This window comes from Lissotriton vulgaris, chromosome 6 (genome assembly GCF_964263255.1).
Source record: "Lissotriton vulgaris chromosome 6, aLisVul1.2, whole genome shotgun sequence".
Classification (NCBI taxonomy): domain Eukaryota; kingdom Metazoa; phylum Chordata; class Amphibia; order Caudata; family Salamandridae; genus Lissotriton; species Lissotriton vulgaris.
The window spans coordinates 1,546,739,511-1,546,760,565 of record NC_141694.1 but is presented as its reverse complement, the minus strand read 5'-3'; the positions used below and the strand labels follow the sequence as shown (position 1 = coordinate 1,546,760,565).

Genomic DNA, 21,055 nt, shown 5'->3' with positions numbered 1-21,055 from the left:
TATGGTTTGGTTCATGTGGAACTGCGAAATCATGGTTAGTGCCTGGAGTTCACTAACTCTTCTTAGTGAGGTAATGGCTACTAGGAAAGCAACTTTCCAGGTCAGAAATTGAATCTCACAAGAGTGTAGAGGTTCAAAAGGTGGTCCAATCAGTCTGGTGTGGACCACATTCAGGTTCAGACTGGTGAAGGTGGGTGTCTGGGAGGGATCACTCTTTTAAGTCCCTGCAGAAAAGCTTTAATGGCAGGCACTCTGGTGCTGCCTGTTCTGAAGAGAAGCTGCTATTGCGGATAAATGTATACGAATGGAACTGTACGCCAGATTACATCTGTATAGGTGCAACAAATAACAGATAATGTTTTGAATTGATGCATCCAGTGGGTTAATGTCATTATTGTTACAATATACGACAAACCTTTTCCATTTAGCTGCATAACATGCTCTGGTTGTGGGTCTTCTTGCCTCCTTGAGGATATTCATACATTCTGGCGGCAAGTTGAGGTAGCCAAATTCTAAGATTTCAGGAGCCAGATCGCCAGGTTGAGCTGTTGCGGATCTGGGTGCTGAATTTCGCCATGGCTCTGCGTTAAAAGTCTGGGTGTTAGCCACAGTCTTTAATGCAGTACCACGGAAAGTTCTACTAGCGTGGTGTACCATGGCTGGCGTACCCACGTCGGAGCAACCAGGATGAGTGCCATCGAGTGTTGCTTCATCTTGCGTGCCACCAGCGGTATTAGAGGCGCTGGGGGAAAAGCGTACGCAAACCTGCCTGACCAGTTCATCCATATCGCATTGCCCTGTGACTGCGGATGTGGGAAACTGGCGGCGAAGCTTTGGCATTTTGCGTTTTCCCATGTGGCGAATAGGTCTATCTCTGGATGACCCCACTGCTGGAAGTACGGTTGGAGTACTGATGGATGTATCTCCCACTCGTGCATCTGGTGGCTGTGTCTGCTGAGCAGATCCGCCATCTAGTTGTCCTTGCCCGGGAGGTGTTCCGCCATGAGGAAGATGTTCCTCTGAATGGCCCACTTCCACATGCTCTGAGCCAGATGAGACAACTGTGGAGAGTGTGTTCCTCCCTGCTTCTGTACATAGTACATGGCAGTCATGTTGTCCGTCCGGATCAACACGACCTTGTTGCACAGGTGTACTTTGAAAGCTTTCATTGCCATGAAGATTGCCATCAATTCCAGAAGGTTGATGTGCATCTTCTTCTGCTGTGTCGTTCATAGTCCCTGCACTGTGTAATGGAGTACATGAGCTCCCCATCCTTGGAGAGATGCGTCCGTCGTCAGTATTATTTGTGGTACAGGCTCTTGGAACGGTCGGCCCTTGCAAAAGTTTTGTGGGTTCCACCAATGCAGAGAGTTGTATGCCCGACCGCTCACCAACACTAGGTCTTTCCATTGTCCTTGAGCCTGATTCCACTGACGTGCCAAGCACTCCTGAAGCGGGCGCATATGTAGTCTCGCGTGTGTGACTATGAAGATGCAGGAGGCCATCATGCCTATCAACTGCATGAACACTCTTGCTGGAAGCGAGTGTTGGGGTAATAATTTTCATATCAGCAATTGCATGCTGTGTATCCTCACTGAATTTGGCTGAGCTTTGGCTGCCAGAGTGTCTATTGTCGCGCCCAGGTACTGTCGAACGTGGGCGGGCTGAAGATGTGACTTTGGATAATTCAGCGAGAATCCCAGACTGTGAAGAAGATGAATGGAGTGGGACATGTTGCTGGCACACTGCTTGGCCGCCTTTGCTTGAATAAGCCAGTCGTCCAGATAAGGGTAGACATGTATGTGCTGTCTCCTTAGATGTGCTGCTACTGTCGCCAGGCACTTTGTGAACACCCTGGGTGCCATCGTCACTCCGAAAGGGAGGACTTTGAACTGATAATGTTGATCTTAAATAGTGAACCTGAGATACTTTCTGTGTGATGGGTGTATGGGTATATGGAAATATGCATCTTTCAGATCTAGTGTTGCGAGGAAGTCTCCCTGACTGAGTAACGGTAGAACCTGCTGTGAGGTGAGCATATGAAAAAGCTCTGACAGAATGGATCCGTTTAGAGGCCTTAGGTCCAGTATGGGTCTGAGAGACCCGTCCTTTTTGGGTATTAGGAAATACAGAGAGTACACCCCTGAGCCTTGGTCTTCTATAGGCACGAGCTCTATGGCTCCTTTTTGCAGCATGCTGACGACCTCCTGCTGCAATAAGTGTAAGTGCTCTGCGGACATAGGACGAAGTCTTGGTGGTATGTTGGGTGGAGTGGAGGTCAGCTCTAGACAGTACCCGTACTGGACAATGTCTCTCACCCACCTGTCTGTGGTGATGGATTTCCAGACCGGCAGGAACTGTTGCAGTCTCCCCCCGACAGGTGTTCTACGGTCGGGGGCAATGACAGGGCGTCACTGTTTGTTATTGGCAGAGGATCTGGAATTGTTGTTTCCTCTTCCTCTGCCCTTGATGTTGTTTCCACGATATCCACCCTTGTTGTGTTTATTGTAGGTGGTTTGTGTACCTCCTTTATTATACTGTGTCTGCTGTGTGTTTTGGCCTCTTGAAGGTCCTCCATTATTGGAGCGACGAAAAGAGCCACCCCGAAACTGCTGTGACTGTAGAGCCCCCATACACTTTGCAGTCTCAGTGTCTTTTTTAATCTTTTCAAGGGTGGTGTCAACCTCAGGTCAAATAAGTAGTCCGGGTTAACTGGCTTATTGAGGATAGCAGTTTGTATTTCTGGTTTGAATCCCAAGATTCTTAACCAGGCATGTCTTCTTAACATGACGCTAGTGTTAATGGCTCTGGCTGCAGTGTCAGCTGCGTCTAGCGCGCACTTGATCGAAGCATTGGTTATAAGCTTTCCTTCTTGGATTAGCAGCTCCGCTCCCTCCTTGTACTGATCTGGTAGGTGTTGCAACAGTGTCTCAAGGGTATCATAATGGGCCCTGACATATCTGGCTAAGAGTGCCTGAGTGTTGGCAATGCGCCAGATGTTAGCTGCCTGCGCTGCCACCCTTTTTCCTGAAGTTTCCAGTACTTTCGACTCCTTGTCAGGAGGAGGAGCATCACCTGTAGTCTGGGAGTTTGCTCTCTTACGTGCATTAGAAACAACTAATGAGTCCAATGGCAACTGTCCTCTTATATAAGTAGGGCCCACAGGTGCTGGTCTAGATTTCTTTTCAATTCTAGGGTTTAACACCCTTGCTCTGGTGGTCTCCTTAAAAATGTCCTCAGCATGCTTAAGGACCCCTCTTAGCATGGGCAGAGTCTTGACGGTTCTTTCCGAAGTGGAAAAGATGTCGACCAGAAAATCTTCCTCAATAGGGTCAGCATGTAGTTGCACATCATGGTTACCCGCCGCTCTTTCAATAAGGGCGTTAAAGGCAGTAGTGTCCTCAGTAGGAGATGTTTTTACATTATATGTATGTGTCTCAGGGGCATTTTGTGGATCCCTTGTGTCAGCTGGGTCTGCCCATGGTTGGTTCTGATCGTCAGGATCAGTGTCCACATGATAAGTGGCATTCTCATTATCGTCAGCCCCTGCATCCACATCTGAGTATGTGGGTGAAAAAGACTGAGGTTCCTGTCCATAGGATTGCAGAGGTTCCACAAGAACTGGTGATGTGGTTGAATCCCTCTTCTTCTTTAATGGAATCTTATATGACTCCATGGGTGTTTCTGGTATTATTTTCCTCTTATACATGGATAGTCTACCAGTGTCCGAGTCGATGAACTGCCTCGGCTCCTGTTCTTCAGGCTCTTCTGTAGCCCCTAGACCCATCGACACTTCTTTAATGGCTCCGATACACCCTTTTTCGGTTCGAACATCATCGGTGGCAACCCGAATTTGATTGGTGCCGATGCGGTCTGAATTTTTCCGACCAACTTTGGGGTTGGGGCCTTCGTCGGTCCGACCGCCGTAGCCTTTTCTTTGATGCGTTGGAGTGACTCCGACACCTGTTTGGATACGAATGGGGTCGGCTGTGTCGACTCAACAGGGTCCTTGGAGCCAGTCTTTGTCTTGGTCTCGGGCCTTGTCCGAGGATCGACCCCTTCTCTCGGATCGAGCCTCTTGTTTGTGTCGACTCTCTTTGGCGCCGACTTCGTCGGTTCGACAGCCTTGACCTTGGTCTTCGGTGCCCCAACCTTCGGCTCGACGACCTTTTTGAACTTCTCGGTATCAATGGCCTTCTTCTGTTTCTTTGGCTCCGAGGGGTTTGAGGCCTTGGAACCGACCAGAGTGAGCTGCACTTTCGGTTTAGTTTTTGGTAGTGATGCTTTCGGTTTCGATTTCTTTGTATCGACCGTTGGCATTTTCGATACCGATGGCTCTTTATATATGTCCGTATCCGGGCCTTTATGCGGGGCTGTAGAACGATTCGATAGATCTTGGGTAAGGCCTTGTGGCGATCCCTCGACCTGAGCCTTATTGAGTGCTTCATCGTTGGCCCCCGTATCGACGGTTGGGCCTAGCTTCTCGCCTGAGCTATCTTCTACGGCCCCAAGGGCCTCTACCTCGTCTCCTACCTCATCGACGACGTTTTCTTCTTCTTCCAATATCTCTTCATCTTCGGCGTCATACTCAGAGTCATGCTCCGAAACAGGATCCGAGTGTTCTTCCCGATCCTCCAGATCAATGACCTCTTCGTCTTCGGTCCCGAAGATGTTTTCTGGATTAGGCGCTGATCTCTGCGACTCTAATCGAGCTGCGCGTCGAATCCGAAGAGTTTTCTTCGACCTGAACCGGGCACAGGCCATACAATTGGCTTCGTTGTGATCCGGGGACAGGCACTTGTTGCACACCGGGTGGACATCGATGTGCGGGTATTTTGCATTGCAAAGTGGACACCTCTTGAATGGGCTTCTTTCCATCGTAGATCGAAGATCGGGTCGAGTGTGGAAAAGAAAAACCGTCTGATTCCTTGATGTCCTCTCGAAGCAAAGTTACCGGTACCAAACAAAACGATACCGACGCTGTCGAAAGCCTTTTGGCTTTGTAGAAAGTTTTCCTAACTTGAGCTAAGATAGTAACATCCGAACCCAATGGCGGAAAAAAACAATCTGAAGATGGAGAGGATGCCCATGCGCACTGTGACTGTAGACCAGGGGAGCAGTCACCTACCTCGTGATACTTCGAAGACTCTTCCAGGACAACAATGTGCAATCATCCGGACCCAACACTAGGCGGCGATCTATGCACAGATATGAATACAGCAGCCCACATGCCTCGAACATTAGAAGTTTAAACGCCATTTTTCCTTTCTGCTGCTTCTGCACACGGCACATATTGTTATTAAAGCTTTGAGCCTAGTAGAATATTTTGCTTCACACGAGAATAATATGTTTTCCTATTGTATCAGCTTTGCTTGGTAAGCTATGTCTGAACAGTGAGTGCCGAGGACTTCAAGATTATTTCAACACAGTGGTTGTGATGTCTGATCAGGGCACGTTCTAGACATAACACATACGCAGCGGCGGCCAAATCTGGCTTTTGGCTCGTTTAATAATGCACTGCGCAGAGCATGCACACACACTTGATGAATATTCGCATGCAGAGAGCTGCTGGAAGATGATGTGATCCCTTTCCACTAAGATCAGAGGTATGGGGCCACCCTTCTAAAACCCAAAGAGACCTTTTTTAGATATAATATAATATACTAGCAAGGGAGGGTAAGACTTGGGTGCCATTTAGCCTTCTTCCCTTTAGCATTGTAACATGCTTTCTCCCTTTGTATTTTATGGACTAGTAACTATGCTGATAACCTTGTTGCGTATAATAGGTTTGCTTGTATTAGCTAAGATACTGCGCCTTAGAACACGGCATTAGAAATAAACATTTCAAACTTGCACGTGTCCTCATTTACTCCTCGTTTTGGATTGGTATGTTAGTAGAACGAAAGAGTGTTCATGTGTTCCACGTTACCTGAGGTGTTCTGAGTCCATGTTATGGGTTGTATAATCATTGGAGGCATGGAAGAACCAATGAGACACTGATTGCTAGTCTGGTAGGGGATTTTGGATACTGAGGTGAGTTTTGGTACACCCTAATTCACTGAGGTTCTATGTCTCTATGCACAGTTTTGTGTAGGAGCAGAATCCCTGCGACACTCCCTCTTTGATAACTCCCTATCGCTGATGAAGTTGATCTTTGCTGTTTCCGGAAAGTCAAAGCTCTTCTTGTGTCCCTTGGAAAACCAACAATATACCAGTTATTTTAAAGGCTTAAAAAACGCTTACCCCATCACAATTTTTTTTTTTTACAGTGAAGATGTACGTTTTCGCGTCATCACAAAAAATAGAAATTAATTCACCTCCGATAACTAGTTAAGGTAGCACTAAATATTAGACCATCATGCATTATAAGTATTGTTGTCTACGTTGTGACAGGTATTCATTTATACCCATTTGGATCTCTTATATGCAAATTTGGGGAGTAGCAACCGTTTCCCACATCACCTGTTTCTGAACAGTTGCCTGTGGCCATGGTCCATCCTCAGAACCATGGCTAAGGATAATGTAGAACCCTTTTTCAGGAGGTAGATGGGATGCTTAGAAGTCTAAGGTATGCCGACGGCCTTGCTTCTACTCTCAGCCCCAGGCCCTTCACAACCACATTCCTCTGCTCTGGGATTATCCCGACAGGTCAGTTTCTTCCTGCCAGAATGACTCCTCTCGCTCCTCACTGTGGATGCCTGCACATTTCTTCAATGTTTCTTGTTCACCCTCTGCTTCTTCTCTCACCTCCTGCCTGCACTCACTTCGGTGGTCCTTCGTCCTCCTTTGGCTTCCGTCAACTTTCAGCTACCTTTTTTTAAACTCTTGAGCTGGAAAATGTTACTATATTACTTTTGAGGTTGTCTATTGGCCAGGAGCGATTCTTCCGTTATAGCGGAGGAGCGTCACCTGGCTGAAATGCCCCAGAAAATAAAAATAAAATGGTAATGAAGTTAATTCATTACCATTTTATTTTTCTTCACTGCCATCCGAACTGGGTATCAGGATGGGACAGGTCTGCTGAATGGCAGAAGCAGGGAGGAGGGTGGGCTGCCTTTGCACTTGATTAAAGTGAGCATATCTGGACGTTCTGCGATGGCCAGCCACACATGAAACATGTCTGACCCAGATGTCTTGAGACAGCTGGGTTAGAGAAAGCAAAAGCCTCCAGTGCTGTTGTGAGTGCTGATAGAGGCCGCTGCCTCCAAACCTGGGGTTGCTCTCATGCTGGTTAACAGCATGAGAGCAGCCAGGATTGGTTAGGGGGTTGGCTGGGGCCCAGGACGTCACAAGGGAAGAGGAGGACCGGAGCGAGGAGGATGCAGCAAGCATGGCAAGTAATGTTTTATTTGCTTTATTTCAAATATGTATTTATTTTATGTACTCACCTATCCACCACCCATTTGCCCGCCCCTTCACTCGGTATAGCTGCCACCTGCGACGCTATGGCCTGCTGTAATGCGGACTCTACTGATGCACATTCTTGCTTCTGCATTCCTCTTTCACTCTGCGCAATCCAGTGTGAAGTCATCACTGCAGGTACATACATGTTCATTCACGAAAGGATGCCATTCACACTATACTCATTTAGAACATGGGTGCAGGTTGAAAGTGGAGAAGTGTGGCTCAGGGGTTAGAGGCGGCAGACCCGGAAGCTGAGATCGGTCCTGGACCAGGGTTCAATTCCCCGCCTCGGCAGGTCTTGGGCTCAAAAATTCCACAGACTCGATAATTCTCGTTCCGGTGCCTACTTGACTCACGGGTTCACACTCTGCGACTCTGGGCAATAGCTTGCTTAATCTCCACTACGGCCCCTCGCGGCGGGATGCCTGGCTTTCACCTTGTGGATACCCTGCTAGGGTTATCTCACAGGGGAATACCAGGACGGGTTCCCAAGGCAAGTGCCTTGATGCCTTCGGGTGATACGTGCGCTATATAAATCGCAATACATTACATTACATACAAAGAGTTCACATAAAACTAGTTGGGTTAGGTAGCTGCTGCTTCAAAGCAATAGGGGTGAGGTTTTTTAATCTAACATGGTCCATTTATCTCATTGCAAGCTCTGTGGAAGAGCAATTATAAAACTGTGTGCCTTCTCCAAACTTCACATTAATTTTACTTTCATCCTCTGACATTATGACCTATTTTTAGGATCACAGAGATTTACGAGTCAGGAAAACGGATTTAAACAATAATATGACATAATGAAGTGTTTTAGCACAAAGTATACACTAGATGAAAATATCATCCTATAATATGGAGGCTAAAACAGCACGCCCCAAAAACCCTCACAATTATATTAAGAAGCTGAACTGTCACAAATTCAGGCAGCTGTTTTCCAGATGATGACTGGGAGCATTTCTCCTATATCTGTAACAGGGAAGTGTGAAGAATCAAATATTGAACAATGCTTATGCCCATTATGTTGTTATGGCAAACAGAATTTAAACCCTCTTTATTGTATGTCTAGCTATTATATACAGTGTTCAAGAACAGTATATTGACTTTAAAGGGTACCTGTTCCGATATCAAACTATAATCATGACCCCCAAAAAAGAATAAAATAGCAATAATCAAATATGTGCAAAAAGATTTCAAAATATTTGTCCTTCAGCCACGAAAGTATGGATGGAGTAGGAAAGGAAAACATGATAAATTCATGTTACTATGTGCTGATTTTTGCTCTCTATCTATATGAAATATCGAATAGTTCACAAATATCAACACTCACGTCCTTTGTGAAATACTTTAAAATATTTGTTTTAATACAAACAGCAAATATTTTATATACACTTGTTTCCGATTTCGTAAACGTAAAATGCTTCATAAATCCATGTGCTGATATTTCAGACTTATGATATTATGTATTAGTGTTTTAGAGTGGACTATTTCACTTGACTTTTTCTCCTTTGGCTTTAGATACTAACTCAGTCACTTTTCCCAAAGCTCCAAATGACACTGTTGCAGAACCCCTTTTCGCTGGCTTTGCCTGAAAATGTCACAAAACAACAAATTAGAGACATATTGAAATATTTTTTCAAAAATTACAAAATGAAAAGAATATCAGAAGAAATTATTCAAGAGTGCAAAGTGGGGATTATTATTTAACTTAAGCAAAAAGGCTGTGAAGGCAGTCTTCAAATGACATGGCTCCAACTTCATTTGTTCAGTGTATAAATGTGAAATGCCCAGAAGCAGCAGGTGAGAAAAAGGTTTGGCAATTCTAGACTTCAGGATTATTAAACCCGGTCAGCTGAATGCACAAATTCGCTTATAGGTGAATCTAGACTGTTGGAAAGTGAGTTATTAGTAGTGGTAAATATGCATCTACCACTGGCAATAAGGCCACTAACACGGTCTAGAGCTCAGTATAGGTCTCAAATTATTCCCATGCTCAACCTTTGGAAGCTTGGCTGCGATCAGACAGACTTAACGTAGGAGACAAATATGTAAAGCATTTAAAAATACCAATTTCAGTAAATAATTACAACACACAATATAAATCCCACACCCGTGTATAAAAATAGGAAATATTTATATCTTTAAAATGACACCAAAACAGCAAACATCCAATGTAAGGAACCAGATACACGCATTTTTAAAGATTTAACAAAATATAGCACTTAGAAACCTACATTCTACTCTGGGATATCTGGTTGCGCTTGATCAGGATAAAGTCAAAGTTTCAGTCTAACAGCAATGGAGCCCTGCTCGATAGCCCTTGGTCGAAATTTTACCTTTGGATTAGAAACTTTTTTGCAGCTTTTCTGCAGGGTGCCTCCGTGCTCTTCACCAGTTCAGATTCGGTTAGGGTTCGCTGGCTTGCTTTCCAGGGAATTCAGGGTCAAACTCTGGAAGTCGGACCTTCAAAGCGTTTCAGCAGGATGAACCAACAGGGCAGGCCGGCTTGTGGTTGAAGGTAGCCAGCTTGGCTCTCGTGGTTGAGTCGGTCCCCTTACGGAGCTTTTTTCAAAAGTTGCTCCAAACTTCTGGAACTTCTTCCTGAAGTTCCTTTTGAGGGTCCAAAGTATCTAAAGCACAAGCCAAGGGTCTGGAATCTCCAAGATAGTCCTTAAAAGGTTGGGACTTCAGTTTCCAAAATCCACTTGGACAAAACCCTTACAAATGCAATGGATACACTAAAGGCTTGGGATTTTTGGTGGTGATGGTCCTGGTGAGCTCTGTAAACATGTAGCTTGCAGGGAGTCCACTCTTTATTCCTCTTGAAGAAAGGTACATCCAAAGGGTTTTAGTTCCAGATCATGCAGCAGGCACAGTCTGTCAGAATACAGGGCCCAATGGTTGAAATCAAGTTTCCAGCTCGGCAAGCCTTCTCCTTCTCTTAGTTTCAAGAGGCAGATCTGAGAGGCTCTTCTCCTCTCACATAATTATTCTATCTTTTCAGAGGTCACGTAGAAGAGCACTCCTGTCCAATGAGATACAAAGCAACATCCTAGAGCAGGTACACTTCCTCCAAAGTGTGGCATAATCGACTCCCAGAAAGCACTATTCCTACAAAATTCAGTGCGGCTGAAATCTCAACAGAGGAGCATGAACTAGCTAAATAACCTCCAGTGTGGCTAATTTTCACAGATCTCCTCCCCCTACCACCTGCAAATTCCTGCCTTATGCCTGCCATCTGGCTGGGCCAGAGAGATCGGGGAGGGGGGGGGGTGTAGATGGACCTGGCGTTTACTGCCTCGCCTATTCCTCCTTTGAAGGTCAAGCTTTACGATCGCTCAACCCTGCTCTAACATTCCTGTGTAGCAGAGCTCTCTCCAACAGATAGCCTATCTCTGGGTGAGCCACTTATCAATTCAACAAAGCAGTCTGGCTAACCCTCTCAACTCTCACCAATCAGGGGAGACCAGAGGGAGGCTGAATTTTGGCTTAAATACAAGAAAGTCTTATAACTTATTTTCTGTATATTTTAGGATACATTCCACAATAGCACATTGTTGAATTGATCAATACCATTCTCAAGTCCTTGAATGATATTTCGTTTGATTCCTAGCGATATTTATCCATTCATAAACTATGCATATGTTATCCTACTGGGTGGAGTAGCTACAATGGGGGAATTGCAATGTGTAATTTCTTCATCATCAGGGTATATAAAACATATTTTATAAGAGCCCTGCATACAGTTACATGATCCCCCACCCACTACCCTTGGGACACCTATGAGAGCCTTAAGGGACCAGAATATGCATAGTGTAACTCCTCACTCCACAGTGCTCCTAGCACCAGTCGATTTTGGGAGGCACATAAAACATCTTTGACACTGGCCCACCTTAAAATGGCATGACCACACCTAGGGGAGACCCTGGGGCTACCTAAAATGCCAACTTATTGTAGTTTATCACTTTTAAAGTGCCCCTACCAAAGTCGAGTTTTGGAACAATTTACATTTAAAAGCAGTGCTGTAACACAGGGCTGCTTTTTAAATGACCTCAGGCTCTCTGCAGTATACACACATGTTAATGCAGAAAGGGCTGATGGCTTCTAAACTGTCATGGCCTATAATATACTAGGGACTTATAGGTAGTTTTAGTTCCCCTGCCCTATTATATACTAGGCACTTAAAGGGTAGGTCATGCCAATCATAGGTTTATCCTAACACATAGTGTACCCTAATGCATGTGTGCGTTTCAACATAACAGTGGGTGTTAACATAGCACTGGCCCTGGGCCTACCCAGCAGAGCACATTGAACTTTCAGAGCCAGAAAACCAGCATCCAGAGGTCTCAAATGGGGCAACAAGTGGGGGGACACTGCAAACATGTTCTGATTTCCAACATAGACTGAATGCATTTTGTTGCCTATTTAGGCAGAGCCCAGCTGTTAATATTGTGCGAGAAACCACAGTAAAAATCCAATTCCATGGGCTGTGATCACTGCACCCCCCCCTCCCCTCTTCATCCCCAGTGCGGTATCACCTCCTTCTTCCAAGTTCCATTCGTCGAACAATGACATATTGTAGGGCAGTATATACGCTCATCCTAGTCTGACAGGCGATTATGTGACAAGAGCTTCTGATAAAGGGTGCACAAACAAGGAGTACATGAACGAATTAGTCACAAGGAGAAAGGTGTAGATTGAACATAAAAATAAAAACAGGGAAAGCCAGAAAGTCAAATACTCACAGACAATCTATGTAGCCATGCTGGATATACAAGTAATGACAAATGACAATAAGATGAGCACCTGCACATACAGAAAACCCACAGCTGGAAACAGCTTATTACACATGATGAGTTGCCACTTATTCCTCTTAAAGAGGGCATTGCTTATGGGGTGCTCTAACGTGTAAAGATGAATATCTGCATGGATGAAGTGTATGCTGCAGGATGGAATGATTCTCTTGAGAGATATATAGAATGGGGCAAAAGTGAAAACACACAAACAAAAGCAGTGGAGAGAGTGAAAACATGAAACGGGAAGGTATGTTATGCATGGCTCCCAAGAAATACAGAGAGGTTAAAAACACAGACCCGTAGAGTTACTGTTTAATACCAGAAGGGTTGTTTTCTTTGACATGCAGCAATGCATTGTTACCGAGTGTCTATGTAATGACTTTCTTACAATACCGTCTATTGATAATTGCACATGTATACCCTAACGCACCCATCTAGATATGTTTCTATTACTTGAAATGTCCCAAAAATTCTGTTTTATTAAAAAAAAACCTCATAACTACATAGAGCACAGAACACTATTGCTTCAGACGTATTTTACGTAAATTTGTTGAGGAGTTTGAGAAATTAGTGTTACAAAAAAGGGTGGGCTTGAAAGGGTTCAACGTTAGAGCTATCTCAACTGGACTTGCCTGCTTGTGGAACAATACTGGAATTCCATAGGGTTTGTGTATAGCAAATGGACAAATTTAACACTGAGAAATTCACTAGAGCCATGCTTTTTAGGTGTAACTCCTTATAGGACTAGAAAATAAATTACGAAAAATGCAGAAAAGCTTGCCTTACTGCTGACCAGAAAATGACTAAGCATTATATAAGTGTCAAATCAAGCACCAGAACTGAAAATATGGATTGTGGATATGACTGAGCAATCTGTTGCTGAAATGATATATATTACACAGTCTCATGCACACAAGCTAGCTAAATATCCAATAGACTGGCAGGCATTCATACAGGAGACGACACATTATGTACATGAATTGCCTGACTGATTCAATTACAAATTTAGGAAAGCAAAGTGTATATCGCGTATAATGTTTTTTGTGTTAAACAGAATAGACTCATTCATAGTTTGTACGATCTTCAAACGTGCAATGGTCTGTGTCAAATGGGAGCAAAATGGCAATCCTTCCTGAGGGATAACAGTTTTATTATGATTATCAGTGTCTACTACATGCATTAAGAAAATAAATATAGACACATTAACAAGTCAAAGAACTATGAAATGAAATAAAATGTTAAATACATGAGGAACCTCCACTATCCATATAGGGGGGTCTAAAAAGGTATGCTGTGTAACATGATAGACAAAAGAGTTGCTCGTACTGAAGTGACTAAAATACAAATTACGATATAATCATTATTAACCCCTTCCATGCTCATGTCGGAACGGTTCCGTCATGTGCTTCGGTGGGCCTGTGCTCATGACGGAACCGTTCCGTCATGTTTCCATAGGTTCTTTAGAACCTTCAGCACCGCAGCGGAATTCGCGCAGCGCTGAAGGGGTTAAAATGTGCTGCCACAAAACTTCCTAGAGACATTAGCTGGGAACATTTTAAACCTCTGGTGCACTGCAACAGTGTATAATGGGCAACCCGTTAACAGTGCAAATCTGCGTGTCCTTGCACAAGTGGTTAGAGATACTATGGGTAGCTGTGCAAGGTATGGCAAGGAAAAAACCCCACCACTTTATCTCTGTGTTTATGAAGGTCCACAAGGGCCTCGTGATGGTGAAACCTGGAGAGATCAAACGGATCCTGTAAACCAGGGTTCTGTTACAATGTTGTAAGTGTGTGGTCAATGATCGTGTCAGCACTTAGACATGGTTCGTCTACTCCACTTATCAGGTTAGGTTATGGGATACTCAATGCTTCCCACCCCCAAAGGTCATCTGAGGAAGGTGCAAAACGTTGGCCAATTTCCTTGGGGCAGACATTCTGTGTATCCCAACAGGGCATCTTTCAGCATGTCCATGCTATGGTAATATGAGAATGGTCATGCACTCTTTTGAACTGGGCTACAATCCCAAGCTAATGAGGAAACAAACACGTAACAGTGCAACTCAGGCAAGAGTAGGAAGAATTCAGTATTACAAAAGGGGTCTTAGTGGGAGCTATTACCACTGCAGCATTACCTTGTCTAAATGCGATACCAAGACTCGAGTAGACCTTTCTACCTTGATACTTTCATCTCTGACTCGGTCTTGCTCCTCCTGCTTGTGTAGTTCTGGATAGAATCCCTTCCCTACGGCAGCAGAAAACAAATTATGCGAAGAGGGGCGATTACCTGCTACATTTGGTTTATTTTTTCCTATTTGCCAAACCAATGTTACTGAATGTGGTCTTTGCTAAGCCTGCATGGCAGCAACGGGATGAGGATTGGTTTTTTTGAGGGGATGGGGGAAGAAGAAGGTAACAGGGGGTGAAAGAAGGGAACAGGGGGTGAAAGAAGGGAACAGGGGGTGAAAGAAAGGGGCGGGGCGAGAGGGAGAAGAGGAGATACAGTAAATCGTTTGACCTGTGGACTCCAGGCTCTACTCAAATGTCTGGTAGTTGGCTCAAGAAGGGTCTAACAAGAGGCTCAACAAACCTAGGTCTTAAACTAATGGAACGAACATGTAAAGGGGCAATTGGGTACGGAAGATAAACTGCTGTTAGTGCTGACGTGAAAATAAAAATAAATAAAGCCCATGCAAATGTACAAACACATTGAAAGTTCAAAATCAAAGAGAACTACTTTGTAGATTATGTGCTTTACCTGTGAATTATGTGGCTTCCATCCAATCATGTAAAAAATTTGAAATGTTGCAGGGACTGTTCCATCATCATTCCCATACATTTCTTTTTAAAGTGTTGAATCAGGATCCAAGACAGGAAAGAAAACCAGAATCAGCCCTTAATATAATAACACGCACGCAAAGTCAATAGAGCAACTGTAAGGCCCTGACGATTGAAAACTATGGTGACTTGAACTGAATGCACATTAGTTATTTGCCAATACTCCTCCTGTGAACAAATACCCAACCTTGAACCCAATGACATGCTGAGAGCCAGTAACATAATCAATCTCACTAAGCATATACAATTATTAGAATCTGAGTATATGGCTTTAACACAGGACTACAGTAAGGACATCACTGTTAACTGCAAAATAGTTTGCCGCTATGTGTACATATTGGCCGGGGTGAGATATTAGAAGTAAATAAAAATTTAAAGAAGAAAGAAAATAAAAAAATGTCTCATAGGCACATGAAGAATTAGTGCAACATATGGTAACTTAAGCTTTTTTTGACCGAATATATATTTATTTTAACAATATATCATAACTAAAACTTTTTGTCTACATCAGTAGAAAATATTAAGTAAATCAGAAACATGTTTTTAACTGTCAAATATGAACACAGCATGAGCCATCCAGGATACACAGAGCAGGATGGCTCTCTTGCACCTCTGCCCATGAACCGTACCATGCATGATTCAATACTCACAATAAGGCACTACATATATCTGACTCCGCTAGGAATGGAAGATGAACTCTACCTCCTGAACCCCATATGAGATTTCTTTTTAATAATAAAACTATAAAGCCACTAAAATGAAACTTTATAACGGACACCTCATACATTCCAATATTACCACAAAATAGGAGATTTAAAGGCCATCGACCACAGTAGACTATGATAGCTGGCTATATAGCCATTAAACACCACAAACTACTAAGGAAGTATAGGTAGCATGCTTATCCACCACTATAGGCGAATGGCCTTTTGACTCCTAGTGGTTTCTACAGAACTCCAGACTTCATGAGTACCCGAGATGCTGCAGCTTAGTATTTTATGCGTGGGTCACCCTCTGAGCATCTGGGTAATTCTGAAAAATGTTTATTCCTATTGCTGGACATGACCAAATCTGTTTTGTCCTCTGGGTTCACTGCTCCCAGGGAACTCTAGCAATACTGTACATTTTCAAAGGAACACATACTTACGACTCCAGGGTAGGATGAATTATGTTCCATAGTGAACAAAATAACTTAAATCACACCTTTGTATATAGCTGCAGCGGCCAGCATAGTGTCTCTATGTAGCATCGGTTTTCTGTTCCAACAGCAATTGCTCTCTCCCATGCCTGAAATAAAGTGATGGCACGTAACTTTAACTGTTTTAATCAACACAATTTTGGAAAATTAATTGATTACATACAATTAAAAGTGGGTACTTTAATAGTTTAATGTTCTGTTCTAAAAAGCTACCTGAGTATTTATGCACAGTTATACATCTTTATGAATTTTTTCAACAAATGAGGTGGAGATGCGATTTCATTCTATAACTGAGCAATCAACTGAAGCATACCACCCACAGGAAGGAAACGTCAATCACTTGTAATCCAATTTTAAATCATATGAATTTATATATACATGCATGTAGATAAATATAGTGGTGCCAGCATCGATAAAATGCAAAATGTGTGAAAAGCCACGTTTTAGATTACCAAAGATCAGGAGACAACGGTGACGAAAAAACAAGTAGGTTTTAAGAATGTCAACATTGGGATTAAGCAATATTGCAGAAAATATGAAAGGATATGAAAGAAAGGATGATGGTCCAAGAAAAAAAAGATCTTAAGATGCAACAGTAAATATGTGGTGTACATTAGTGAGTGTGTATGTGGGCTAAAATTCATTGAAAGTGTGGTCTCTGTGGTAGGCAAACTAGAATTAAAACGTATAAGAGCCATCACTAACAAGGATAAACACCATGCAATAGCAAATGATTCCAAAATATAATCATAATAGTAACTAAAAGACTCAAAAGTAAAATGGAAGTAAAATCACAAGGTAGAAGATTGAGAAAGAAAACAAATACAAGTCCAATCAAGACAGACAATAACATTGAAAATGTTACATCCTACACAATTCAATTCAAAGATCGAATTCAGATGCATACATACCTGGGAAAGAACCACAATACAGAAAGGAACACCACATGACTATTTCACTGAACTGCAGACAATTTTACAAGTAAATAATTAAAATATGAACTGGTGCATACAACAGTAGGACCTTATCGTTATAGAACGCTAAGGAACCCACTGGAGGGAAAGAGCCTTCAACAAAAAAGTGATTGGTCAAGATAGAATAATATATTGTACAAGCTAGTCACTATAAAACAATAATGGTTTTGAATACGATTTTAAAGGGACCATGGAGCCAGATTAATTAATTTTAATCTATAACTAACAATATCAATGAAAAACATCTAAATGGTAAGAATCAGTACAATAGCTTACTCAATGTCTGGACAGCAAAGTCATTAAAAAAAAAAAAGTGATATGAGGGGAAAAAATAAAGGGATATGCGGGAAAAAAACCGAAGGACCGATATAAAGAACAAAAACTGTGATTCTGAACTCCACACTAACTCAAGTTTTTAGCTGTATTTCTCTCAAGATTTCTGGGTTTCAACACTGTGGTCATGGGGTTTCACAATTCATAATAGAAAGTAACATGAGACAAAAAATTCACCATGAACAAGCCTGCCACTTTGGAATGCATCATCTGTGGAAAAGAAATACAATGAGATATCTATCTTTTTATCTATCTATCTAGCCAAAAGACGATGTGTTCAAGTCTCATAGAACACCAAAACACGAGCCTGTACGGGTTTTGCAGGTGATTTACTGAAATGCAGCCAAGATGCTCAACGTGTTTCGATAAACATTTCTCCTTGGCCACGGAACAGAAAGGGGAATAGGTTATAGGCTCAGTAGAAGGCAGCAAGCCGAAACGAGTCGGCAAGCAAATCCGCACATTTTGTAATTTTAATGACTAACTGTAGAAGTTTTTTTGTGTGCTTTGATGATGAATAAATTCACCTGAATGGAGAGAACGGCTGCAGAGCATTCTTGAATACTTGGTACCGCTGTATCATGGAGTTGGTGAAACGACGATACGCAAACTTGTGTGTGGTGTGTGTGTGTGTGTATGTATATATATATATTACCTACTGGCGGTCGCCAGTAGGTAGTTATAGTTAGGATTTTTTTCAATGCATGGATTTTTTAATCGCAAATAAGGAATCTGTAGGAATCGCAAAAAATATTGCTATTCCTACATGAATCCCGTTTTGCGAGTCTGGAATAGCGATTCCTTATGATTCGCTATTTCAGGCTCGCAAAACCTCCCAATGATGAATCAGGCTGATAGCCTTTTTTGCAATAATTGGGAAACCGTAAAAATCAATGTGAAAACATATAATGTTATGAGCAAACTAGAGTTGATAGTATTTCCTTTATGTCAATTATCACATGATGGGGGAAAGTGGGTGGGCACTAATTTACATTACAAAAGGTATGGCGTACTGCAATCCTTGTGTGATCAAGGGCACTTGGTGCTCGAAACGAGTCAACAGAGGACAGAGGAGTAAGAAAAATAAAACAACTTTCCAAATTTATCCGGGTGTCCGTTTCTCTCAGTTTGCCGAAGAGGATGTTCCGAGACTGTTGTGTTAGTTATAGTTAAGATCATGCTTCCATAAGAAAAGCATTTTACAGTTTGCTAATAACACCAAACGTTTGATAAGTCTCCATGAAACATTCCCAAAAAACTCTCCTACATCTCAGCTCCTTCTGGGAAAGTTTTAGGGTGACAGCAGGGACCATCCCATAGGGAAAGCCAGGACGGGTTCCCCAGCGTTGCACAGCGCCAGGAAACCTCCGGGTAACAGCGCACTTTACAAGTGCAAACATAATAATAATAATAATATTAATCTGTCAAGCAGGGGCTGAGGAAAAAGGGGTGTGGGATGGAAGGGGTTAGTCTCAAAACATGTTTTCGCCATTCATTTTTCCATAGGGAAATCGAACAGCAATACTGCAAATACTGCTGAACGGAATTACACCAATTTGGCAGAAAGCAAAATCTTGGTCGTCTACAAAGCATGCTTTTGGTAATTTGATGTAAATCCTTTCAGTAGTTCTGGAGAAAGTGAGGTTCAAAATGAAGATATTTGCACACAATTGAGGATCTTCAGAGCTGACAGATCTCAAGCTAAGATATGATTGGCTGCCACCACGTCAAAAAAGATGCAGGCGTACCCTAAAATTCATAGAGGTTCTGCTGTAACTTTATGAAAAAAAATGTAAAAGCTGGCTCCTGCCCTTTATTTAAAACAAAAAACAAAAAACAGTCCGATGCTGCGAGTTGATCTTTTGGGGAGGGGGCTGCGCAGCTCCCCTCCCAGAGCTTTTTACAGGCCTCGGAGACCTCATCCCCTGGGCATGCTAAAGCTTTAAATATTGCTGTGGGTGCCCCGTGCCCATCTGGGCCACCCAAAGCAATTTGTTGGCCATGGGGCCACGGGGCAAACCCAGGGTCCCAGCAGGCTCCCTAGCCTGCGGCCTCTATGGTGCTGCAGGAGCCAGCTCCCTTGGGTTGCTTCTACCCAGTGGGAGCAGCTTTTTTCTGCTCCCACTGGGCGAGATCAAATCTGTGTCCGCTGCCTGCAAGTGTGCTGGCAGGGAGCTGAAGTTCTCCCAGCCCGTGATCTGCAGGAAGGGAATTGTAGTGTCCCGGAGTGGGTGGTTCCCAAGATACTGATGCCATCAGGCTCCAGGGTATGGGTCCTGGGGCCACTGGATGGCAATAGTAGGGGACCCACAAAACTCCCTGTAAATATGCTTAGGACCCAGAGGTTGGAGCCCCTGAGGCCCATACAGGGTTAGGAGAGGAGCCTGATGCCCACTGCCCCAAGAACAAAAAACAGTTTCAAGGGATGGGGTCCCTGGGGCCCTTGATAGGCGCCAGGAGGGGAACCCCAATACCCCTTCCCCCAAAAAGCAAAATTGGTCTCAGGGGTTGGATCCCCGGGACCCCTATGTGGTTGGGCAAGAGGGTCTGTGCCCTTCTCTCTCAAAAATAAATATTGTCTCCTGGGGATGTGGGTCCCTGGGATATTTGAGAGGCCCTATACCATCCCTACAAAAAGCACATTTGGCACCAAGGAAGGGATTCCCAGTGCCCTTAAGTGGTTGGAAACTGGGGCACACCCCTCTTCCCCCAAATAAATTGACCCACGAGATGTGGTGCCCAGCACCTAAATGCCGCCCTAATCAAATATTTATTTATTCTTAAAACAAAAGCAAATGTGAAATGAGCAGAGTAGCCATTCAATTCTTATTGGCTTTCCAAAATTCCCAGCAAGAGATTATTAAAATTTGTTTTTGAGATCCTAAAAAGGTAGAAGCTAAACCTGGCTGAAAAGCTCTAATAAGTGTGAAACTGATCCTTGGTTGCTTGTGTTCCGGAGTCAAGGAACACCTGGCCTGTCAACTCGGGCTGTGCTGTTCCCACTGGAACATGGTTAAGACGATTTGCATATGGCTAGTTCCAAACTGAGGTGGGGTGGTGCGTGAAGAGCGATGGATTGGCATGCGGCCCAAGCAACCACCATTGGCTAGGATTAATTCAAGCATTCCATCTATCACTTTGTTTTTTTGATGCCCTAAGCGTGATTAGTATTCTCAAACATGGGTCTCGTGCTCACTGTGCCACTCAAACTAAGCTATATCTGGCTGAAGAGCCTTAGTAAGGCAAGACCAGTCCTGGGTTGCTTGTATTCCGGTTCAGGGAAGACCTGGCCTGGCAGTTCGGACTGGGCTGCTTCCACAGGAGTAGGGTCAAGACTGATTTGCAGATGGCGGTGTCCTAACTGAGGTGACATGGTGGACAAAAAACAATGGATTGGCATTCGGCCCCAAGCGATCGCCAGTGGCTAAGATTAATTCAAGCATTCCTTCCATCACCTTGTTTTTTGTGTCACTGCGACAACTACAGCGGCGACATCCTTGTGCAAAAATGCGA

At 43.5% G+C, this 21,055-nt stretch overlaps 1 protein-coding gene across 1 annotated transcript in view; it reads right to left on the bottom strand.

Annotated features, from left to right (window-relative positions):
• Positions 1–8,738: 8,738 nt before the first annotated feature.
• NDUFAF5 (NADH:ubiquinone oxidoreductase complex assembly factor 5) overlaps positions 8,739–21,055 on the bottom strand; it is a 158,486-nt gene continuing 146,169 nt past the window's right edge. Inside the window, exons 9-11 of the mRNA XM_086927726.1 lie at positions 16,241–16,324; positions 14,958–15,040; positions 8,739–8,992 (exon numbers count right to left, since the gene is read on the bottom strand). Of these exons, the coding sequence (XP_086783852.1) occupies positions 8,894–8,992; positions 14,958–15,040; positions 16,241–16,324 (266 nt within the window). The 3' untranslated portion in view covers positions 8,739–8,893. The remainder of the gene's footprint in view (positions 8,993–14,957; positions 15,041–16,240; positions 16,325–21,055) is intronic.